General features: G+C 37.7%; 2 protein-coding genes across 6 annotated transcripts in view; one reads left to right on the forward strand and one right to left on the reverse strand.

Moving 5' to 3' along the window:
• The window catches only part of C11H18orf54 (chromosome 11 C18orf54 homolog), a 60,830-nt gene extending 54,381 nt beyond the window's left edge, over positions 1–6,449 (reverse strand). For 2 of the 3 annotated variants that reach the window (XR_010323449.1, XM_010586728.3), the window contains exon 1: positions 6,308–6,446. The gene's annotated coding sequence lies outside the window, so the exon portion shown is untranslated. Of the gene's footprint in view, positions 1–6,307 lie in introns of all 3 variants that reach the window. The other variant, XM_064294502.1, reaches the window with a different exon arrangement.
• On the forward strand, positions 5,940–25,404 carry STARD6 (StAR related lipid transfer domain containing 6). Of its 3 annotated transcripts, none has more exons than XM_064294503.1 (7): positions 5,940–9,448; positions 10,093–10,186; positions 10,375–10,424; positions 13,952–14,078; positions 19,426–19,543; positions 21,829–21,922; positions 24,937–25,404. In XM_064294503.1, exons 2-7 carry the CDS (start codon positions 10,097–10,099, stop codon positions 25,136–25,138), a joined length of 681 nt encoding a protein of 226 aa, XP_064150573.1. In that variant the 5' UTR covers positions 5,940–9,448; positions 10,093–10,096; the 3' UTR covers positions 25,139–25,404. The 3 variants fall into 3 exon arrangements, with proteins under 3 accessions (XP_064150573.1, XP_064150574.1, XP_023399546.1); XM_023543778.2 differs by having other exon boundaries at positions 5,941–7,369; positions 8,641–10,186; XM_064294504.1 differs by having other exon boundaries at positions 5,940–10,190; positions 10,346–10,424.
• The last annotated feature ends 961 nt before the right edge of the window (positions 25,405–26,365 follow it).

The following is a 26,365-nucleotide window of genomic DNA, read 5'->3' on the forward strand; positions in this document are numbered from 1 at the left end:
CCTTTTGTAATTTCCTTTAAAGAATAAAATCTATTATCTAGAAATACTCCTTTTTGGTATCATAAATTATAGATTTTCTATTATTTTAATTACTGTAAATTCCTTCACCAGTGATTTAACAAACATTTATTGAGACTATGTACCAACAAGTATTTTTACAAAAATTATCTGAGAATATATATAGAAAGTACCAAGGAAAGGGTACTCACAGTTTTTAAAGTCCAAAAAACTACAGGTGAAGTCTTTTTCTTATATATTCTATGACATCACAATACTTAACATTCCCCTGTACAGGACATTTTTCAATTCATAAGCCTTCTACAATGCACTGCATGTGATAGATGCTCAATAAATTTTTTAATGCGTCAAATGACTACTGGAAAGAAGAAGAAATAATGGAGAAGACACTCTGCCCTCAAAGTTGTAAATGCTAATATGTAACTATAGGTAGTCCCCAACTTACAACAGGGTTCCATTCCAACAGTTCTGTCATAAGTCGGTTATGACGTAAGTAGAATACTTTTTTTTTTTTTTGGTTTTCATTATTACTGCCTTTGATTCAGTATCTTTATAAATCCGATATTTATTTGTCTTTGGGGGTTGGAAATATTACCTACAAACATCTGTGAGTGAACATCTGAGAATGATAACATCAGCAAATTATGGGCTGCAACACTGTATGTAATACATATTATGATAAAATAAACAGAAAAAAAAAAAAGATGATCTTAAGTATGGTTCATTGCAGCCTGAATACGTCCTAAATCGGGGACTACCTGCATAGCCAAACCTCTCCAACAGAAAAAAAAAAAAAGCTGAGAGAAAGAATAAATTACAATATCTATCTTTGAAGACATAAACTACAAGTCTTATTATAGAATGAGCAAGCAATATGCCACTTTCCTAAAATGACATTGTCAATAATCATTTTGTGACCTTTATTTTTTGTATCACTCTCACTTTTTCAATTCTTACGTTAAAGAGATTCAGCCCAACTCTCTTTTAAAAGAAGCTTAAATAGTCTGAACCCACCCAGCCATGCCACAGAAGAAAGGTCTGGCAATTTGCTTCCATAAAGATTACAGCCAAGAAAACCCTATGGAGCAGTTCCATCTTGTAACAGCTGGGTTCCCCCAGGAGTCGGAATTAGCTCCATGGCAATGATTTTTAAATAGTTTAGAAACTGATTTAATTTATTCATCTCACTGTTTTTCCATTATTAAAATGGCCAAAATTTTGCTTGCTGAAAGTGAAAAGGGCTTAAAGCACTTACTAATGAAGATCAAAGACCACAGCCTTCAGTATGGATTGCACCTCAACATAAAGAAAACAAAAATCCTCACAACTGGACCAATGAGCAACATCACGATAAACGGAGGAAAGATTGAAGTTGTCAAGGATTTCATTTGACTCAGATCCACAATCAACACCCATGGAAGCAGCAGTCAAGAAATCAAATGATGCACTTCATTGGGAAAACCTGCTGCAAAGGACCTGTTTAAAGTGTTGAAAAGCAAAGATGTCACCTTGAAGACTAAGGTGCACCTGACCCAAGCCACGGTATTTTCAATCGCATTATGTGCATGTGAAAGCTGGACAATAAATAACGAAAACCAAAGAAGAATTGATGGCTTTGAATCATGATGCTGGCAAAGAATATTGAATATACCACCAACTTGCAGAAGAACAAACAAATCTGTCTTGGAGGAAGTACAGCCAGAGTGCTCCTTGGAAGCAAGGATGGCGACACTTCATCTCACATACTTTGGACACGTTATCAGGAGGGACCAGTCCCTGGAGAAGGACATCATCCTAGGTAGAGGGTCAGCCAAAAAGAGGAAGACCCTCAATGAGATGGATTGACACAGTGGCTGCAACAATGGGCTCAAGTATAAGAACCATTGTTAGGATGATGCAGGACCAGGCAATGTTTCATTCTGTTGTACACAGGGTCACCACGAGTCAGAACCAACTTGATGCCACCTAACAACAATATTATACTTTCTAATTTTTAAGTATTTGGGAAAAGGTGCCCACAATAAAAGTTAAATTATGGGCTCTCCTTTTGCCAGTCTTGTAAATTAAATAGTAAATGTTATTTGCCCACTTACTGAGAATTATAATCCAACACTCTTCCATTTTAGAGTTTTTTTGTGTATGAGGTTTTGTAAAATAAATCGGTAACCTGTACTGTGTTCAAATATGAGAGAAAATGTTTGTTCAGCTTATTTTAATTGACAAGACTGGCAAAGAGAAAACCCATAATTTAACCTTCATTACACATATTTTTTCAAATATATAGAAAGTAGAAATTATAATAGAAGTACAATAAACACCTATGCACCCATCATCTCACTTCAACAATTACCAGCATACCCCAAATTTTTATCTATACCCCTACCCAGTTCTCCACACTTCAGCCAAAGGATAATTTTGAAGCAAATTCCATATAAATTTCAAGTCTTATCTCTAAAACAAAGGAAACAAAAAAATCCATCACTCCAAAGACTTTTAATGTTAAATTTATGGCAAGAAATTTCAACCACCTTTGACTGAAAAACAGAATGTTCAATGTTAAATAACCAATCAAAATATCTCACAGGAAATTAGGAAAAACTTAGAAATAACTGAATGATTATTCTGCAGCAAAAGGCAACAATGAAGCTGGAAAGTGAGGATTCCAGGAGCAGTGGTGTCAGGAGGGTTGGCGTCGCACAGTGAGGTAACTCATGGCATCACTCCCCCATGGAACTTCTCCCGTACCAGACCATACAGAATCCTTAGTAATGTTTTTTGTACTAATGTCGCTCATTAATCATAATTCCTGTATATCACTCCTTCTTTTCCTTTAATTACTACTTCATTCTCAACAAAGTTATTGATGTAGGTTCATAAACACTAACACCACAATATTATAGCTAAAACACCAGAAAATCTGACAAAATCAGTGACTATAAAAACACCACAGCAACAAAAACAACAGCGCATGCTTGTAGCAAGTACAGAAAACCTAAGTATCTTTCTAATTGGTAATAATGACAGTTCTGAAACAGCGCGTTACTTGAAAAATTTGTTGCCCTCCAGTAGGTACCACTCATATTGACCCTCTATGACAGAGAACTGCCCCATAAAAAAAAAAAAAAAACAAACCCGTTGCCATAGAGTCAATTCCAACTCATATCGACTCTATAGGACAGAGTAGAACTGCCCCATAGGGTTTCTAAAAGGCAGCTGGTGGATTCCAACTGACGACCTTTTGGTTGGCCGCAGATCTCTTAAGCACTGTGCTAATCCCTGAAAGCATTAGAAGGTTCAAAAAGTAAATTAGCTTAGAGGTCCCGGATAAGTTAAGCATTACTGAAAAAGAAGAACAAGATGGAAGGCCTCACTCTACCTGAGTTTAGAACCTATTATACTGCCACAGTAGTCAAAACAGCCTGATACTGGTACAACAACAGATACATGTATCAATGGAACAGAATTGAGAATCCAAACATAAATCCATCCATATAGGAGTGGCTGATATTTAACAAAGGCCAAAAGTCAGTTAAATGGGGAAAAGACAGTCTTTTTAACAAATAGTGCTGGCATAACTGGATATCCATCTGCAAAAAAATGAAACAAGACCCATACCTCACACCATGCACAAAACTGAAGTCAAAATGGATCAAAGACCTAAATCTAAAACGATAAAGAACATGGAAGAAAAAATAGGGACAACGTTAGGGGCCCTAATACATGGCCTAAACAGCATACAAAACATTACTAACAATGCAGAAGAGGAACCACATAACTGAGAGCTCCTAAAAATCAAACACTTATGCTCATCCAAAGACTTCACCAAAATAGTAAAAAGATTACCTACAGACTGGGAGTAAGTTTTTAGCTATGACATTTCCAATCAGTGCCTGATCCCTAAAATCTACATATACTGCAAAAACTCAACTACAAAAAGACAAATAACCCAATTAAAAAATGGGCAAAAGACATGAACAGGCACTTCACTAAAGAAGACATTCAGGTAGCTAACAGATACATGAGAAAATGTTCACAATCATTAGCTATTAGAGAAATGCAGATCAAAACTACAATGAGATTTCATCTCACTCCAATAAGGCTGGCACTAATCCAAAAAACACAAAATAATAAATGTTACAGAGGTTGTGGAGAGGCTGGAACACTTATATAATGCTGGTAGGAATGAAAAATGGTACAACCACTTTGGAAATCGATTTACAGCTTCCTTAAAAAACCAGCAATAGAACTACCAAAGGATCCAGTAATCCCACTCCTTGGAATATATCCTAGAGAAATAAGAGCCTTTACACAAACAGATATATGTACACCCATGTTCACTGCAGCACTGTTTACAATAGCAAAAAGATGGAAGCAACCAAGGTGCCCATCAATAGAAGAATGGATAAGTAAATTATGGTATATTCACAAAATGGAATACTACGCATCGATAAACAATGATGAATCCGTGAAACATTTCATAACGTGGAGGAACCTGGAAGGCACTATGCTGAGTGAAATTAGTCAGTTGCAGAAGGACAAATATTGTGTAAGACCACTATTATAAGAGCTCGAGAAATAGTTTAAATAGAGAAGAAAATATTCTTTGACGGTTACGAGAAGGGGGAGGGAGGTAAGGAGGGAAAGGGGTATTCACTAATTAGATAGTAGATAAGAACTACTTTAGGTGAAGGGAAAGACAATATACAATACAGGACAGGTCAACACAGCTGGACTAAACCAAAAGCAAAGAAGTTTCCTGAATAAACTGAATGCTTCAAAGGCCAGCATAGTAGGGGCAGGGGTTTGGGGACCATGGTTTCAGGGGACATCTAAGTCAATCAGCATAATAAAATCTATTAAGAAAACATTCTGCATCCCACTTTGGAGAGTGGCATCTGGGGTCTTAACTGCTAGCAAGCGGCCATCTAAGATGCATCAATTGGTCTCAACCCACCTGGAGCAAAGGAGAATGAAAAACACCAAAGACACAAGGTAACTATGAGCCCAAGACACAGAAGGGACCACATAAACCAGAGACTACATCAGCCTGAGACCAGAACTAGATGGTACCCGGCTACAAATGATGACTGCCCTGACAGGGAACACGACAGATAACCCCTGAGGGAGCAGGACAGCAGTGGGATAAAGACCCCAAATTCTCTTAAAAAGGCCAGACTTAATGGTCTGACTGAGAATAGAAGGACCCAGGTGGTCATGGTCCCCAAACCTTCTGTTAGCCCAAGACAGGAACCATTCCCAAAGCCAACTCTTCATACAGGGATTGGATTGAACAATGGGATAGAAAATGATTATTGGTGAAGAATGAGCTTCTTGCATCAAGTAGACACGTGAGACTATGCTGGCATCTCCTAGCTGCAGGGGAGATGAGAGGCCAGAGGTCAGAAGCTGTCGGAATGGACAGGAAAAGAGAGAGTGGAGGGAAGGAGTGTGCTGTCTCATTAGAGGGAGAGCAACTAGGAGTATATAGCAAGGTGTATATAAATTTTTGTGTGAGAGACTGACTTGATTTGTAAACTTTCACTTAAAGCACAATAAAAATTTTTTTAAAAGTAAGTTAGCATAGACTTTTAGCCTTATAGGCATATTGATGCATGTAAGCTGGCCTTATGAAAAATGTTTTTGTTATTATAGCTAACTAGAGGGATATTTTCATAAAAAATAAATTTCTGTGGAAACACTGCACAAAATTTTTAGACAGTCATTTTGATGTCACCCCCACTGACAGTGTCCCCTGGTGTGGTCTGCGCCCCTGCACTGTCCGGGAGCCTGTCCACTGCGCATCTTTTCCCCCGCCCGCCCAGGAGCACTGGGTTCAAATGTTTCTGCACTGATTTAGGAAATACCCTGCCTTGGACTCGCCACTCCCGTAAGACACATACATAAATAGTCTCCACTTAGTTACTTTTCACTCAGAAACCATTTACTAAGCAGCCACACCGAGCGCGACAGTTGACTGACCGAGTTTTTCTGAGGTCACGACCCCCGACACCAAAGCCCCTTCCCTCTCGCACGGCTTCCATCAATGCGCCTCAAGCCCCCAGAGGCCACGCCAGGTTCCCTCCGTCCTGTCCCGGGACCCTCCACGGCCCGCACAGCCCTTCCTCTGAAATTTCGTCAGGTCCACGGGGAATCTAACCCGCGCCCTCCCTCAGGAGATGTCTTCCTCTGCTCTCCTCTCCTCGCCACCGGTCCTTTAGACCTTGTCCCCAGGCTGTCAAAGAAAGAAACGCCCCTCGAAAAGAAAACCCTCTTGTTCGCACTAACTCACCGACGACCGCCCAAAAAGATAAAAACGCACACTTCCACAACTCTCCGCCGAAAGGCTAGGCCTGCTACCCGGCGGGAGACGCCACAAAGCCAAAGCATCCCCGACTAGCTCGGCCCCGCCTCAGCCTCCGCCTCCCCGCCGCTCCCTCAGCCGTCACAGCGGGGCGCGACTCCGCACTCACTTTCAAACTGACCCAACATGGCGCTGACTGGCGGTGCGCAGGCGCGGCACTCGGGCGTGGGGGCGAGCGGCGGGAGGAAAGGGCGTTGTGGGCGTTGGCTCGCACCCTCTTCTAGGGGTTGTCGTTTTTCCCTCCCCATCCCTTTGGGGCTGGGGGTCCTGGACTACCGCCACTTCGCTGCCCCCCATGCCCTCCCCGCCTCCGTCACTGCCGTTCTCGGCCACTCTGCGCAGGTGACCGGCTGAGCTTCATTTGACAGGCTCCGAGGCTGTGTGACGGGAGGGCGTGGAGAAGGGGGCACTTTGGTGACTGCAGTTTTTGCCGGCCAGGAGCTAGCTCCGCAGCCCCAGTCCCTCCGAGTGTGCTCGGACTCCTCGCTTTCAAAGCACCCAGCCCCGCGTCCCCAGAAAAGGCAGCATCTCAGCAAGGGGGCAGCTCCCCCACCATTTCCTTCCCTCCTTCCTGAGTGCCTTCCCCACCCATCACTGAGCCGGGCCCTTCACAGGCAAAGCGGACGCGGGGTTAGAGGAGCCGCGTTTGACCAGGGATGGGATTTAACAAACTCCTTGGGGACTTTGATTCCCAGGCAGGAAGGAATGGCTGTGACCCTGCACGGATTGGGGACCCAGTCAAGCAGGGCAGAAAGTGGGAGATTATACAAACAGATGTAAAGACCGACTAACAACACGTGTGAACCTGTCTACAAGGCTGGGACAGCAAGTGAGGTGTGAAGAATACATTTTCAACCAAGTGGTGTGTCAAAAAAAGATGCCATCTCAACATTGGTTTGTGTTTATTTTCCACTGGCGGGATCTGTGAAGATATCCGTGACCTTTGCTCCACCTGAATATGTGCCCGCTCATCCGAAGTGGTATTACCAGGTAAAACAACTGTCACCTTGCTGTTCGTGCTCTCTTCACCCATCCCCGGCTCACTAAACTTAATCTTCCCTTTTCTCTTAGCAAATGAAAAAGTTCAGGAGCTGTAAAATTCAGTTTAGTGATTCAATTAAAATACACGTTTATTGTGGCAGTGAGTATGGTAAGTGCCAGTTATTTGAAAATGAATATGACACAGTCCCTGCAGCCCAGGAGCTTACAGTATAGTGGTATGTTCCAATACTTTGTACAATTTTTAGGCCAGTCAATATCAAGTAGTTTGTTGGTAGGAAATAAAAAACTAGTTCAAGTTACGTCAAACCCAGGTCAGGGACCAGCCAAGGGTGGCTGTGTGACATCTATGTAAAATGTTAATAGTATGAACAACTAGATGGTGCCCGGCTACTACCGTGCTCTGACAGGGATCACAATAGAGGGTCCTAGATAGAGCTAGAGAAAAATGTAGGACAAAATTCTAATTTAGACCAGACTTACAGTCTGACACAGACTGGAGAAATCCCCAGAGTAGGGCCTCCAGACCCCCTTTTAACTTAGTATTGAAGTCACCCCTGAGGGTCACCCTTCACCCAAAGATTAGACAGGCCCATAAAACAAATCAAGACTAAATGGGCGCATCAGCCCAGGGACAAGGATGAGAAGGCAGAATGGGACAGGAAAGCTGGTAATGGGGAAACCATAGTCAAGAGGGGGAGAGTACTGACATGTCGTGGGGTTGGCAGCCAATATCACAAGACAATAAAACCAAAAACCAAACCCGTTGCCGTCGAGTCGATTCCGACTCATAGCGAGTCTATAGGACAGAGTAGAACTGCCCCATGGATTTTCCAGGGAGCGCCTGGTGGATTCAAACTGCCAACCTTTTTGGTTAACAGCTGTAGCACTTAACCACTACGCCACCAGGGTTTTCCACAAAACAGTATGTATATTGTTTTAATGAGAAACTAATTTGCTCTGTAAACCTTCATCTAAAGTACAATTTTAAAAAATGTGAATGGTGTGAGCTTAAAGAGTTAGATTTTTATCCACATTCCACCTAAATGTCTTTTTAACCTGTCGTTCTTTAAGATAATTTCTTAAAGATTCTTTTCAGAAACAGTATCTTTAAAATTTATCATACTACCTTTTTCTTCTGTCTTGGAGCATATGTGGCAAATGTTTCCTACTGAGGATATAAAGTATAAACAAATATAAAGGAAATTATCAACCCAATTCACGGGTCAGAATAATTCTGTTTTCGCTTTGTTCCTTCACAGGTTAAGAGTTATGGAGATCTCCATGAGGATTCAGAGAAGAGTCCCATTAGTTATTAAAATTCTGGACTAGATGAGGAAAGGTAAACAGTCTAGTAGGGAAAAGGAGGCTAATGGTTTACTAAAGCTTTCAAACATAAAAAATGGCAACTAGCTATTGTGGCTTGCTGGAGAGCTAAACAAGAGAAAATAGATTTGTGATCCAACCTGAAGAACTTTAGGTGACAGCTAAGGAAGAATAGCTCTGATAATTAAACTTTAAAATGGTTTATTGAGGTGCTTTAAAGAGCCAGCTCTTTGGAGAGTTTTGTAAAGAATGGATTTAAATTTGTCCATTTTGAGAATATAAACTTTTTGATTACCTATAACTGGCCCCAGAGTTTTCAGCCCTTTTACATATATTCACTCAATCCTTATTACCACCTTGTGATACGGCATTATTATCCCCATTCAATAGTTGTGGAAATTGAAGCTCAGAGATTAAGCATTTTTGCCAAAATAATACAGCTGGTGGTTAGTGGCAAAGCCAGATTTGAATCCAGCTCTGTGTTGTCACATTCGGAGCAGAAATAGTATCTTACTCAACTGTTTTTACCAAAGCTACCACAGTACCTAACCTCTAATGAGGGTTCGTTAAAAAAATAAAAAAACTAGTTGCCCTGGAGTTCTGTGTTTAAATTGAATTGATGTGAGCTTGATCCTCTCTGAGGTGACATTTAAGCAAAGATACCAATGAAGAGGACTCAGTCATGTGAACATTTTGGGAAAGAATGTTCCAAGGAGAAGGAACAGCAAGTACAAAGACCCTGAGGTAGGAAATTGCTTGGTTGTATTTAAGGAATAGTCAGGAGGTCAATGTGATTGGAGCTAAGTGGGTGAAAAGAGAGATAAGGAGGTGTGTTTGGAGAGGAAGCCGGGAGTCAGTCAGAGCATGTATTGCTACTCACTTTAAAAAGATTAATCTCCAAGAACATACAATCAACAGATTGCAGTGATTTACAAGAGAAAAGAAGCATAATTAAGCTGTTAAGAGTAGTAATGATTATTGAATGACTTATGTGTCACGTACTGGGTTAGGACAGTTAAGTGCGTTATCTCATTTAATCTTCACGCTAATCCTACAAGGTAGGTATTATCCCAGTTTTACAACATGAGGAAAATGGGGAATCAGAAATATTAATTAACTTGACTCACACAAAACATAAGTGGCAGAGACAGGATTTGACCAGGTCTTTTTGTCTCCAGTGCCTGTGCTCCCTCCACTACCACATTTTCTCATTTGAAAGACTATGACTGAGGAGAAAGGTGTTCATGCATGCATTCATACATTCAACAAATAATTACTGCCCATTGCTATGTGCCAGGCCTGTAGAAATAGTATTAAAATGTAATATTGTATAATTTCTTTTGGTATGATTACACTCTTATCAATCATTTGCTTTTAAAACTTTGCAGGTAGATGGACTATAAAGCAATTGCCCAGCAAACTGCTCAAGAAGTTTTAGGTTACAGTCAAGATACAACAGGCTGGAAAGTGGTGAAAACTTCAGTAAGAAAATAAATAGGTTTCAAGAGTTTGTTTTTAATAAAAACAGTTCATTGTGAAGACTTTTTTTTAAAAAAAAATTCTTTTACAAGCCATACCCCCAAAAATGTATTGTGCTTTTTGTTTTGTTCATTTTCATTTTTTCTGTATCTGACAGCTAATTTATTTGTGGATTTTTATTCCCCTTTGAGAAAAAGATAACTGTTTCCAGCAAGGCTTCTAAAAAATTCAATGGAAATATGTGAGTACAATTTCCTATTTACAAGCATGGTTTTAAATTCAACACTGCCTCATTAACGCTAACAAATTATTTAATAATCATGAAATAGAAATTAACTATAAAGTCATTTGATTGAAATTTAGTATTAATAAAAGGGGAATTATGTACTCTCTAATCATTTATTCTCAAATCTGAAGATAATCAGGGAAAAAAAAATTTCCAGTAAATATTTCACTAAGATAGAATAACAACAAAAATTAATTTAAAAAAATGAAACAAAAAAAAAGAATTACTGTAAAAGCAGGCAGATTGATATTTTCTTGCTAAAGTGGTATTTTATTGTCTTTTAAACCCTTTATTTTTCCATTAAATAAACCACCGGAAAGTAAAGTTTATTTCCTCATTTTGTTTCTCTTGCTGATATATGCAATTCTAAGCTGCTTTTAAGGACTTTTTGAGGATCCTGTTATTCCAAGTGCAAATGCACTAAGAGAAATTTTGCTGACATCGTTTAATCTTATTTTTTAAAATTGTTCATGATATCACATTAATGCCATCAGAGCATCTTCTGTTATTGAGCAGTTTGTTACTGAGCAAGGTTTATTTAATTCCTTTTCCTTTGGAGTCACTACTTCTTTCCACTTACTCGTTTTGTGTTATCTTGCTCTTTTTGCATCTGACTGAACATTTACCTAACTTGTACATCAATACAATTTTTTACTATAGGATAAAGCTGGTGTGCTTTCTCACATTCATTTTAACAGTAATTAGGGAGATAATCTCTACCTATGTTATCTAAAACAATGAGGTCCCTAGGTGGCACAAACGATTTGCGCTAACTGCTAACCTTAAATTTGGCAGTTTGAACCTACCTAGCAGCACCTTGGAAGAAAGGCCTGGCGATTTGCATCCATAAAGATTACAGCCACAAAAACCCTGCGGAGCAGTTGTACTCTGTAACATATGGGGTCATCGTGAGTCAGGGCCAGCTCTAGAGCAGCTAATAAGAACAGCATGCATAAGGGACTATGCAAATATCAAACCAAACCCACTGCTGTTGAGTAGATTCCAACTCACAGCAACCCTACAGGACAGACTAGAACTGGCCCATAGGGTTTCCAAGGCTGTAATCTTTACATCTTACTCCTGAGGGGCAGCTGGTGGGTTCAAGCCACCAACATTTTGGCTAGCAGCTGAGCTGTTTAATCACTGTGCCACCAGGGCTCTTATGTAGATACAGATGTAAAAAGTATTATTCCAATCTAGAAAATTTTTAATAAGCTCCTGTCTTTACTGGGGATACCTGGTGGTATAGTGGTTAAGTGCTACGGCTGCTAACCAAAAGGTCAGCAGTTTGAATCCACCAGGCACTCCTTGGAAACTCCATGGAGCAGTTCTACTCTGTCCTACAGAGTCGCTGTGAGTCAGAATTGACTGAAGGGCAATGGGTTTGGTTTTTTTTGGTATCTTCACTGGGGAATTTCTTTCAAAAGTCAGATAGGTTTTACAATTATATATGACGTATAATTCCACACAAATGGAAGATGTGACAGATGAGGCATTACAAAACCATGGAGAAAGGGTTCCATAAACTGTGCTGATATAATTATATTTCATTTGTAAAAAGAGTAACGTTAGATCCTTATCTCACACCATACACAAATATCTATTCAGGTAGATTATAGTCCTAAATGGAGCCCTGATGGCACAGTGGTGAAGAGCTATAGCAAGCTACAGCTGCTAACCAAAAGGTCGGCAGTTGGAATCCACCAGCAGCTCCTTGGAAACCCTATGGGGCAGTTCTGCTCTGTCCTAGAGGGTCACTATGAATCGGAAACGACTTGATGGCAAGAGTTTTGTAGTCCTAAAAGCGAAATACAAAGCTATAAAATTTTAGAATAAAGTGTAGTAAAATAACAATCTTGATGTAGAAAATGATAGCAGATTTGATTAGTTGCAATAGAAACCTTGCGGCTGCAATGCCTAAATTATTTACTATCTGGCCCTCCACCAAAAAGTTTGCCAATGCTTCCTGTAGACCACATTATATCCTTAAAGCATAAAAAGTATAAACTATAATGAAATATATTAATAAATTTTACTGTATTAAAATTAAACACCTCTGTACCATAAGAAATAAAGTGAAAGAATACACTGTAACCTGGGAAAATATTTACAATGTAATCAGTAAAGGATTTTTATCAAAAATATAGAGAACTTTTATACTAAGTAGTGTTTAAAATAAACATACAAGGATGATTATCAGGGAAAAGAGTATATCCAATATTATTCAGACTTCGTTTTCATTGAGCAATTTTCTGGTAAATAGTGTTAATCCAGTTTTCTCACACTACTGTAATATTAATGATAGATAACCAAACCCACACAAATGTTACTCACTTGGCTAAGTCGTTGATCTTAAGCTAGAATTTAGACTAATTCAGGATAATAACTAGCTCTTCTAGACCAAAAACCCATTGCCATCCAGTTGAGTTCGACTCATAGTGACCCTATAGGACAGAGTAGAACTGCCCCGTGTTTCCAAGGAGCAGCTGGTGAATTCAAACTATCAACCTTTTGCTTAGCAGCTAAGATCTTAACCACTACACCACCAGGGCTCCAGACCAGGGACTGGCAAACTATGGTCCATGGGCCAGATCCAGCCCACTGTCTATTATCTGTACAGGCTGCAAGCTAAGCATGATTTCTACCTTTTTAAATGGTTGAAACAAAAACAAACAAAAATTTTCACGACATATGAAAATTATATGAAATTCAGTGCCCAGAAATAAGCCCTTATTGGAACACAGCCATTCTCATTCATTTATATATTGCCTACTACTGCTCTCCCACTACGCTAGCAGATTTGATTAGTTGCAATAGAAACCTTGTGGCTGCAATGCCTAAATTATTTACTATCTGGCCCTCCACCAAAAAATTTGCCAATGCTTGCTCTGTACCACATTACATCCTTAAATTAAGAATTGGTGCCATAAGTTACTGTCTAACTACACAAACTTCTTATCAATTACTATTGGCTTATGATAAATACACCAGGTAAAAATTGATTAGATAAACTTTAGAATGATCATACATAAAATGAAAGCAGTCCTTTTAAAAACACAATTATAGAAACATTACAAATAAGATCTATAGAAAAAATGAATTTTAAATAATGCATATTCATTATTGCAATGTATATTTAAATAAAACTCGGTTCCAACTAAATATTTGTATATTGAATTGCTGATATTACCTTCAAGTTTTCTTTAATATTATTTGCTGTTAGTGTACCTCTATACTTTAATAGGAAACCCTGGTGGTGTAGTGGTTAAGTGCTACAGCTGCTAACCAAAGGGTCGGTAGTTCGAATCCGCCAGGCGCTCCTTGGAAACTCTGTGGGGCAGTTCTACTCTGTCCTATACGGTCGCTATGAGTCGGAATTGACTCAACGGCACTGGGTTTGGTTTTGGGTTTATACTTTAATAGCATTATATTTTCAACTTAGTTTATTAAATTTTGAATCTTCTTTATTTTGCTAACTATAGCTATCGTGTCGAAGGGATAATTCCACAATCAACAAGTAAACTATGTGAACTTCTCTACCTACCTGAACACAGAGTTACATGGGATAAATCATTGAAAGCATTTAATATGGTACACAGGATTGATTCGGTAATTTCATGTTTAATATTGGACTTTTACTATATCGATATACTTTTAGTTGTTTTATATCCTAGTGATTTGAGTTTACTAAACCTTTGTTATATAGACACTTAGAATTTTACAGATACAAGTTGAGTTAAAATCTTTATAATAGCCTTAAAACTAAAACTCCTGTCTTTATTAATAAGGGCTCAATTCCAATTAGCTTATTTTGTTTGTAAATTCTGAATCTAGTCTGGATCTAGTCTGCTCTCTTAGAAATGTGTGTTTTTTTAATGAGGGGATCCAACATGTGGAATAAAAAAAATTAAGCCTGCATTGTTGATGGAATGTCAGTAGACTTAGTCATATAACATTAGATTACAGGAACAATGCACATACATACTGTGAAGACTTAAGAAGAGACAAATAGTTTTGGTTTTGTTTTATAAAGAATCAGGACAAAGTATAAAATAACATTATATAGATTTGCAGTTTTAGAAACACTTTCAAATACATCATCTCAGTTAAATAGAGATGAAGAGAGAGGAAAAAAGGGGGAAAAGAAAAATACAGGTAATCGGAGTAGAAAGCTGAAGACATGGAGAGGTGAGAGGAAAGGAGAATGAGAAGTAAGAGTTTAGATGGGGAGAGAAAAGAGCAGTATAAGGCAAACGCAGAGTGAAAGCTCATTGTTGTTCTTGTTAGGAGTAGAAACTTGAATAACAAGATGGGGGTGATGGAAATAGACATGCGAAGATCTGGGGGAGAGTGTAGCAGGCAAAGGGGAAAGTAATTGCAAAGGCCTTGAGGCTGGAGAGAGCTTGGCAGTGTTTAATGTAGAAAAACAAGGTCTATAGAGTTTGAATGTAAAGAGCAAGGGAAAGAGTGACCAAAGGTGAAGCTGGAGAGGTTAGGCTGGGATCCAATTCTATAACAGCCTTATAGATCATGAGGTGAAACTAGTCTACATTCAGTGGGAAGCCATTGGAGGCTTTTAAGCAGAGGAGTCACAGATTTGATTTACACTTTTAAGATGTAACAGCTGAATGGAAGATTGTTTGTAAGAGAGCAATAATGAAATCAGCGAGACCAGTTGGGAGGCTATCATAGATGTCTGAATGAGCCATGGTGGTGGCTTGGGCTAGGGTGGTAACAATGAAGAGAGAGATAAATCAGAGAATTCAAAGATACATTTTAGCAATGGAATCAATAGAATTTACCAATGGAAGGATAGAGAAGACTCAGAAGTGTCCTCCAAAAGTGGATTGTGGTGATGATTACACAACTAAATAGATGGACTTTAGTACGCTCATTGAACTGTACACTTAAAATTGGTAAATTTATGGTATATAAATTGTACCTCAGGAAAGTAGTTTTTAAAAAAGTGAGTCCTACTACCTACAGACCCGGAAAAAGTTTTTAGCTATGACATTTCTGATCAGCACCTGATCTCTAAAATCTACATGATACTGCAAAAACTCAATTACAAAAAGACAAATAACCCAATTAAAAAATGGGCAAAAGATATGAACAGGCACTTCACTAAAGAAGACATTCAGGTAGCGAACAGGTACGTGAGGAAATGCTCACCATCAATAACCATTAGAGAAATGCAAATCAAAACTACAATAAGTTACTATCTCACCCCAACAAGGCTGGCATTAATCCAAAAACCACAAAATAATAAATGTTGGAGAGGTTGTGGAGAGACTGGAACACTTACACACTGCTGGTGGGAATGTAAAATGGTAAACCACTTTGGAAATCGATTTGGCGCTTCCTTCCAAAGCTAGAAATAGAACTACCATACGATCCAGCAATCCCACTCTTGGAATATATCCTAGAGAAATAAGACCCTTTATACCCATGCTCATTGCAGCACTGTTTATAGTAGCAAAAAGATGGAAGCAACCAAAGTGCCCATCAACAGATGAATGGATAAATAAATTATGGTATATTCACACAATGGAATACTATGCATCGATAAAGAACAATGATGAATCCGTAAAACATTTCATAACATGGAGGAACCTGGAAGGCATTATGCTGAGTGAAATTAGACAGTTGCAAAAGAAAAAATATTGTATAAGACCACTATTATAAGAACTCGAGAAACAGTTTAAACAGAGAAGAAAATATTCTTTGATGGTTACGAGAGGGGGGAGGGAGGGAGGGAGAGGGATATTCACTAATTATTAGATAAGAACTACTTTAGGCGAAGGGAAAGACAACACACGATACAAGGCAGGTCAACACAACTGGACTAAACCAAAAGCAAAGAAGTTTCCTGAATAAACTGAATGCTTCAAAGGCCAGCGTAGCAGGGGCAGGGGTTTGGGGACCATGGTTTCAGGGGACATCTAAGTCAATCAGCATAATAAAATCTATTAAGAAAACATTCTGCATCCCACTTTGGAGAGTGGCGTCTGGGGTCTTAACCTCTAGCAACCAGCCATCTAACCCAAAAAACAAAAACCCAGTGCCGTCGAGTCGATTCCAACTCATAGCGACCCTATAGGACAGAGTAGAACTGCCCCATAGAGTTTCCAAGTGGCCATCTAAGATGCATCAATTAGTCTCAACCCACCTGGAGCAAGGAAGAATGAAGAACACCAAAGACACAAGGTAACTATGAGCCCAAGAGACAGAAGGGACCACATAAACCAGAGACTACATCAGCCTGAGACCAGAAGAACTAGGTGGTGCCTGGCCACAACCGATGACTGCCCTGACAGGGAACACAACAGAGAACTCCTGAGGGAGCAGGACAGCCGTGGGATGCAGACCCCAAATTCTCTTAAAAAGACCAAACTTAATGGTCTGACTGAGACTAGAAGGACCCTGGAGGTCATGGTCCCCAGACCTTCTGTTAGCCCCAGACAGGAACTATTCCCAAAGCCAACTCTTCAGACAAGGATTGAACTGGACTATGTGGTGGAAAACGATACAGGTGAAGAACGAGCTTTTTGGATCAAGTAGACACATGAGACTATGTTGGCATCTCCTGTCTGGAGGGGAGATAAGAGGGCAGAGGGGGCCAGAAGCTGGCGGAATGGACATGAGGAGAGAGAGTAAAGGGAAGGAGTGTGCTGTCTCCTTAGGGGGAGAGTAATTAGGAGTGTATAAAAAAAAAAAAAAAAAAAAAAAGCAAGTTGTATATAAATTTTTGTAGGAGAGACTGACTTGATTTATAAATGTTCACTTAAAGCACAATAAAAATTAATTAAAAAAAAAAAAAGGAAGAGACAGAAAGGGCCACATAAACCAAAGACTACATCATCCTGAGACCAGAAGAGCTAGATGGTGCCTGGCTACAACAGATGGCTGCCCTGACAGAGAACACAACAGAGAACCCCTGAGGGAGCAGGAGAGCAGTGGGATGCAGACCCCAAATTCTCATAAGACCAGATTTAATGGTCTGAGACTAGAAGGACCCTGGTGGTCATGGCCCCCAGACCTTCTGTTGGCCCAGGACAGGAACCATTCCCAAAGCCAACTCTTCAGACATGGATTGGACTGGACAATGGGTTGGAGAGGGATGCTGGTGAGGAGTGAGCTGCTTGGATCAGGTGGACACTTGAGAGTATGTTGGCATCTCCTGCCTGGAGGGGAGATGAGAGGGTGGAGGAGGTTAGAAGCTGGCGAAATGGACACAAAAAGAGAGAGTGGAGGGAGAGAGCAGGCTGTCTCAGGGGGAGAGTAATTGGGAGTGGGTAGCAAAGTGTATATGAGTTTTTCTGTGAGACACTGACTTAATTTGTAAACTTTTACTTAAAGGATGATAAAAATTATATATATATATATATATATATATGGTGGATCAAACAGCCCTGAAATGCGATTTTAATTATAGACATTATTCTGGGATTTCTGAAATTCACTTTCCTAATCCTGTCAGTCGTCCGATACCATCAATATGGTGGCTAATAATTCTTTGCGTTTCACTGGGTCATTATCTACACTGCTTAGTAAAATTATATTGGATAAAATTTAATGTTTGAAATGTAGGCTTTAGAAGAGAGCACTACAAAAAGAAAAAAGTGAGTCCTAGGTTTTGGGGTAATAATAACTTTATTAGAAAAAAGTGATAAATGTGAGGGATGGAATAAAACAAAACTTTTATGATTTTCACAAATGATTTCATTTGTCAAATATCATATCACTGGGTCCTTGATTCTTTCAGTCTCCAAGTTTCATTCCACTTATCAGAATAAAAAAAATTAATGTCCCACATATCTGCTATCACTTTGTCATTTATCTAGAATTCTTGTAGCTTAGTTTTACCTCATTTAATTGAATTGATTATAGTCTGGGCAGGGAGAAAGTTTGTAGAAAAGCTTAGGAAGGCAAATCAGTTTCATCTTGTAGAGAGTCCCTGAAGTTCCTGTACACACACACACAAGAAAAAACACATGTCCATGACTCCTTGGGATTTGAACATTCAGTCTGAGAAACAGTGGTCGTCACAAATTAAAACCCAAACATTGGACTGTTTCATTCATGATTATATGACACTAATACAATTCCACTAGCACTTCAAATAGTTCTACTGTTGCTGAAAATCAGCTGTAGTGATGGAAGGAATACTGGACTTGGAGTCAAAAAACTTCAAAACAGATTGATAAAGATTATATGACTTAACTCATGCACCACAGCTAATACATGGCAGAGCTAGGACTTATACATGGTCTGATTCCAAATTCTATGCCCTTTCCAATATACTACAGTTATCTCTGAATAACATTACACTATACCTGTTCCCGTTGCCAATGAGTCGAGTCCAAATCATAGCGACCCTATAGGACAGAGTAGAACTGCCCCATACAGTTCCTAAGGGGCGCCTGGTGGATTCAAACTGCCGACCTTTTGGTTAGCAGCTGTAGGTAGCTCTTAACCACTATGCCACCAGGGTTCCCTAATGTTACACTATAAGAATTACTATTTTTTCTTTCTATGAATGTTTGTAGTATTTATCTCCAGGGGTGGTAAATTAACATATTTGCTAGGACAAAATACCTAGCCAATGTGGAATAATACAAATAGTATTATACTGGGAATCAGGAAACCTGGATTCTAGCTCTGCATTTATGTCTAGTTGTAAATGTGATTTAATCTATTAGACCTTAATTTCTTCATCTAAAAATTAAAAAGAGTAGATGATCTCAGGATTCCTTCTTGAATTCTCTGCATTCTAACTAGAGGTCTAATGCTCCTTTAATACTGAAAATGCAAGCTGATTTGGTAATAAAGTCTTAAAATTTCAAAGCTCTGCTTTTTCCACGTAGAGGCCAACCTCATACAATAAAATTCTTTGGGGATCAGTACAAGGAAATTAAAATAATTGTTGCAATCTTTATGTTTTGATTTGTTGCAGGACACATTCATATGTCATGCCATTACACAAAGTTTTGCCATGGGCTCAATTTCCCCCCGAGACTTTATCGACTTAGTACACATCAAGCACTATGAAGGGAATAGAGTGATTATCAGTTGTAAGTTGAAACATTTTGCCCACATTTTGAAATTACTGTGTCATTAATAATTTTTTCCTTTAACTTATAGTTTGGAAAAAACTGTATTTTTCATTTTTTTACTTTATGCCTTTATTTACTCAATGGGACCAACAAAGTACATGTGCCATGTAGACAAGCAACCCTAGAGGTGTCATTTACATCATACTCATCAGATTATGGCATCTCCTGGATTTGTGTATCATATACCCTGCAGCACTAAGTAGAGACAGACACTTGCAAACTAGAACTTCAAGGTATATGTTCTAAAATTCCAAAGAAAAATAACTAAGCTTTGAATATATATGTTTATATTTAAATTGCTTCAAATGGGCATATCCAGTAACTATTGGCAAAATTTCCACTAGATGAATCTTTGTATAAATATGCTCATAGTATTTCCTTTAGAAACTGGAGGTTCTAATGTATTCCTAGTCCTCCCCATAATATGTCACTCTGTAAAATATACAAATGTGTAACCATTCCCTAACTTGCATTATTCAAAAGATAACAGTTCATACTGTAAGAATCTTTGAACTCATACAACTTGAGAGCTCATGGTGGAAAGGACTTCGGTAGGGCAGTGGCACAATATCCTGTTTTTCTCCATAATTCGATTTAATCTCATCATCATTATCTGAATCACTTCCCTTACTATAAACACTTGGAAGTAGGGACCTTAACTTTGTTAATTATTGTTTCCCAGAAAGGTTTCCGTTCTTCTGATATGTCTGTAGTATTCTTGCAGAGTCCAAACTGAGTCATCGCTCTCTTAATACACCCAAACTTGAGTAGCTCTAACTTGCAGCATACCACTAAGAGCTGATGTTCCTAACTGCTGTATGTGTTTGGTTATTTCATTTTTTAAGTGAGGGCACATTAAAAAAAAAAAAAAAATTATCCACTGCCTACAACACAAAATGCAGACAGTATTATAAATCTGTTATTTTCCATATTTTGAAAGTAGACTGTTTCTGTCTCATTATTAGTAGTCAGAGGCAGTAATAAAGTAACAGGTTAAAATCACTGTAGAGGTAATCAGTCACGGAGTGCATGAATCACTACTGAATTTCCTGTAAGCAGTTTCCTTTAAATGAATTTTTGATGAATACTGAGTTTTCTTCTTAATCTTTCTTTCCTTTTTATTTTAAGCTTAAAAAATATATATATATTTTTATGCACCTTGCTAAATATGTTGCATGCATTATCTCCTTAATGAGGAAACTGATATTCATAGAAATTAATCAGTTAAGAAATCAAGACACAGAGCTAGCCAATAAGTAGTTGAATCAGATTAAAAATCAGGTCTTTTTGATTTTCCAAAATCTGTGCTAACTGCCACACTATGTCTCACAAAAGACACAGACTGTGGAAAATAACAGATTTTTTAAAAGAAAGATAAACTTAATCTACACTTTTAAACACAGAAAAAATATTTTAATATCACTTTTGCAGTGCCATGTTGTCATGCCAACATAACAGGCTCTGTTAAGATGATGAAGCAGGTTAACTAGTTTAAAATGGGAAATTCATTCAACCACACTGATCTCTAAGCTACCATCTAACATTGTACTCCCCAAAGAATTGAGAGCTTATTTTGAAATCATATAAGAAAAGACATCTTCTCGACAAGAGCAGGACTCAGTTTCACAGAATAAACAAATATATATTTTATATTTTTAAAAGGGTATATACAAACATATCATAAACTCAGTAATCGAATTGCCTCTCTTCTACATTCACACACAATACAGATATTATGCCACATAGCTCCTAAAATAAACTCCACTGATTCTTAATTATATTTTGAGGTTAGCTCAGAGAGTTGGCAGAAGCGGGTGCATTTTCAATGATCTTTTTTGACAGAACATATAACCACTTTAAATATATTTTTTAAAAAAGTAACAAAAATCCATAACCCTATTATCCTAATAGAAGCTGTCTTCTTTGTGATTTCTTCTTTTGCTTCAAATCTCAGGAAGTAATTAAATGACAATTTAATAATTTTTCCTTTGTGGATTTCTTTAGAAATACCAGCATAATAAAATTTGAGGAGATCTAGTGCCATACTGGTATTTTCTCAGTTTTGGCTTGCATGCATATTCATATGCACAAACATACGTACACCTGTATAAAACTAATGTTAATGCTGACAGTAAATAAGTGAAATTAGATGATATATCGTATTTTTTTTAAATATGCTACTGGAATTAGAATTTTTCATCATTGTGGAATAGGTTTCATTTCCATTTTTTTTAATCACTTAGCTAATAGTGTGGATTTTCCGGGATATCCTCCATCTTCAAATTATATCCGTGGTTATAACCATCCTTGTGGCTATGTATGTTCACCTGTGGGAGAGTAAGTGTTATCTGCGTTTATTTATTTTAATAGCTTTCTAGTTCAATTTTTTATTTGTCCACTAAAGGGTTCCCAGCTCATCAATAGAAATATATGCCAGCATATTCTGTTATGGGAAAGGCTGCCTCTAAATGCAATTTTAAAAAAATTTTTAGTAATTGTTTCTATTTTAAGTATAATCAGAATGGTTATTTCCCTAAAAAGTATAATTTGAGGTTGCTGGGAATAGCCTCTTTCTCACACACACAAGCACAAACATTTCCCCTTATCTAAACTGTTGCTGATGTTGTTTTATGACTCTCCTTTAAAGTCACATCTGTGAATTAAGGAATTTTCCTGAATTAAAAATTAACTTTCCCTAGAATTATAACACATTTATGTTTATCAGCAATTAATGTTTTACCTGGGATGAATTCTTTCCAATGGACTGCCTGCTGAAAGCCATGTAGTAAACTTATAAAACATATTATCAGTAATGATGGTATTCTCTAGTAAATATCAGAAAGCGTTTTTTAAGTGTGTAAAGCTCTAATAGATTCATAGAGATTCAAGACCATAAACACCGCTAGTAAATATTCTCAATCCAGCCATTTGAGGCACTGTCATAGTCAAAACTCTGCATGGAGAAGAATATAAGGAAAGGGACACTCACGTTGTTGGTTGGAGCTGTGCCTTCATACCCACTAAAAGAATTTTGTACAACTATATTCCCTCTCACATGTTTTTAAGTGAACATAAAATTCTTTCATAAGTTTAAACTGATGAAAAAGCTGCAATTTCCAGCATACTGTAAATAATTGATATTTTAAAAAATGGTTAGGTCATGCTTACAGATATATCCAACAGAATCTAAATACTGTAGCTACTTGAAACCCACCATTATTTATTTAAAAATACATACAATCTTTAGCAATCTGAAATTTTACATCATTTGTTTCCTCCTTTAACTCAAACTTTTATTCTTTTCCCCTCATGTGATTTTATCTTAATAGAATATATTTTATGCTTTCCAGTCTTTTATTAATCACCTATCGTTACTTCTCTACAATGAAAATATGTATTTAAATTAACATTTTTAACGTGTTTTATTTTCTGTGATCATAATAGCTAAATGTTAAAATATATATATATGCCTGGCAAATGGAATTGTTATCATTACACATTGATGAAAGTAAAAAATAGACATTAAAATTTTGTTAAATAATTATTAAACATAAAAAGCAAACTTATTGGAAACACATCTTTTATTATTAGCAAAACTAAGATTGCACTTACTATGTGTCAGGCACTATTATAAACAATTTACATATATTGATTCCTTTGAAACTCACAATAACCCTATGACATAGATAGTACAGAAGAAAAAAAAAAAAAAGTCCAGAGACATTAAGTAACTTTGTTGAGATCACACATCCGTAATAGCAAAGCTTGGCTTCAAACCAAGGCAGATTGGTGGCAGAGTCCATGATTCTAACCATTACATTCATTTCATTTAACTGTGGACATATATTACTTACTGATGAAACAAGACAGTATTCAACATCAAGTCTACTCCTATTTTTCACTTTTATAGACAGAAACTGAGGAACTTTGTTCACATAAATAGTGGGTTAAAACGGAAGGAGTATAATTTTATCAGTATCATTCAATCCCTTGAACTTCTTCTGAGTTATATACCAAATATTGCATACTGGCCTATCATCAAAAATTATTTTTAATCATCAGTCAGCTGACAACTCAATTAGATCCTTCAATTTTGTTGAAAGCAAAGAACCTGAAAACATGACATGTAAAAGGATTTTTTCCCTAGTCATCAGTCATTCACTTTCTCAACTCACTTCCAACAGATCAAATTTCTTCTCTGACATGACAAAGATATTTATATGCCCAGGTAAAGCATGATAGTACTATTCAAGGACGATGAAAGGTATGCCCTTGTTCTATAAAACAAGAGAAAGGTGACAGCGAGCAGGCTGGTGGGAAAGGAGAAAAACCTACATCTCCATCAGAGGCATATTTACAGATCAGTTTAAGGAAAAAGTAAATACATAAATTAAGGGTTTGGAAATTTATTCGCTTAAAAGTATTCATCCTTTCATACCCCTGGAAAGTTTTCACATACTCCAGCATGAAGATCACTCAGCTAGAGTATAAAATATTACAATCTTCTCCAAGGGCAACTTGGAAATAATATTTCAAAATGTTAAATGCACAAAAGCTTTGTCCTAGAACTTTTATGTAAGTATTTACGTAAGTACAAATGAATACGTTACAAAGATGTTTTATTGCAGCTTGATTTATAGCAGCAAAAGGTGACAAACAACCTAAATGATAGTCAATAAGGGATTGGAAAAATAGAATATGAAATACTGTATGCAGCCATAAGAAAAAATTAAGCACATCTGTATGTATCAACAAAGAAGAAAATGCATGGTATACTATTAAGGGGGGGAAAAAAAACTAATTGCACAAAATGAATGTATCTCATTTTTATAAAAAAAAGTCTGCATGTTCATGCGGGATAATATATGTATATGCACATGTGTATACTATCTTTGTATATACATAAACAGTAGTCTGAAAAGATACAGTCAGAACTATGAACAGTGATTATCTCTGGGGAACACAATATGGAGAGTAAGGAAAGGATAATCAGCTGTAATTATGAAACTTCTGAATTGCTAAAATTTTTATAGTAAGCATACATTACTTTTTGAATTTAAAAAATCAATCAAATTACAGAAAAGGAAAAACTGGCTAACACTAAAGAGTTTAAGACATATTCTGACTACTTAATGTTTTTACGTAAAATTTTCATTTAAAAGAATGCATCTACAAATCACTCTTTTTTTCCTTCCTTCGTTCAGTTAACTATTTACACTATAATATGCATTATGAAGGGAATCAATTGTGAATAAGACAAGAATCTACTCCCCATAAACTTGTAAATTCAATAGGTAAATCTATGAATTCTTTATCTTTTTTTTTTTTTTTAACTCTTTCTATGCTTCTAGGAACCCAGCATATTCCAAACTAGAGATGTTTGTCCAGACAGAAATGAGAGGAAAACTGTCCCCATCAATAATTGAAGCAGCCATGCCTTCCAACTTAATAAGTGTCATCCTCAATGCAAAAGATGGAATAAAGGCACTCAGAAGTACATCAGGATGTGCATGCCATCCTAAGAGTCATTCATCATTCCTAAAGAAGAAATGAGGCCATTCTGCTATAAAATCGTGTGCAGCAGTTGCTGCATTTTACTTCTAAGTCAGTATGCATAAGTACTGTTAAACTACCCTCCCAGTATTCTTGTACTAATTACTGAAGGTACTCTGTGAAAATATGAACTCATAGTTGTACAAGAGAACAGCAATAAATGTCGTTTTTAATCTCAGATAAGAACAATGTTAAATAACAATTGTACTTAATACACCTGTATCTTTTGCTTTTTTTCTCTGGAAAATGCTCTGAATAAGATAATAAGAAAGCAGATACAATCAGAAATCAGTATTAATTAAAGATTAAAATACATTTAAAATTGTTTTTCACTTTGCTTGCAGCTTAAGTTGAGAATTGTAGGAAACAAACATAAAAATTGGAAAGAATTCGGCTAGAATGCATGACTAATAACATTTAGAATTTACAATTCAGTAAGTCATGAATCAACTTCTGGATCTGGCCAAGATGTAACAGCCCTCATTCCTCACAAGCCCTTCCTCTTACAGCTAAAAACCCTGGAACATAACACAACAAACAAGCACAGGAAGACTCAAGGGGAAATGGAAAGAAGGCAGCAAACTGCCTAGGACCTTGGGACTTGAGGAACAACTACAGAGCAGACATATTCTGACAGGGCACTGCAGAAGGCTTCTAACCTGAACCATCAACAGGCACATAGCAAAAAAAAAAAAAAAAGCTTAAATAAAAATCCTATCCCCCCAGCCAGAGGATCAGAAAAACGGTGGTTTAACAGAATAACGTTTTGACAACACCCACTCTCTGTCAACCAAGCACCAACCTAACCACCTCCCCCCTCTCCATGTTTTCAGTCGGGGACAGCAGGGAGATGATCTTCCACCGCTCTCTACACCTATCCCATAGAAGCAGGCGATGGTGCTCTGAAACTCACACCCTGTGATGGTGGTGGGCCTCAGCAGGGAACTAATCTTCCATCTTCTACCATGCAGAAGCATCTGATTCCCTTGTCGGGTGGTATAGGCTGACCAAGCAGAAAGGTGATTTTTCATCCCCCACCTGGCAAAAGCAGGTGGTGATGCTCTGATTTCCCTGCTGGGGTAGTGTCAGTGGGGTCCAGTGGCAACATGGCCATACTCTCCCATTTGCTGCACTTGTTGCAGCAACAAGATTTAAACAGTAGTACAAAGCACCACTTAGCTTCACCCTCCCCTACTCTCCCCTTTAACCCTACCACCCAGGTGTCAG

This window comes from Loxodonta africana, chromosome 11, assembly GCF_030014295.1.
Source record: "Loxodonta africana isolate mLoxAfr1 chromosome 11, mLoxAfr1.hap2, whole genome shotgun sequence".
NCBI classification, from domain to species: domain Eukaryota; kingdom Metazoa; phylum Chordata; class Mammalia; order Proboscidea; family Elephantidae; genus Loxodonta; species Loxodonta africana.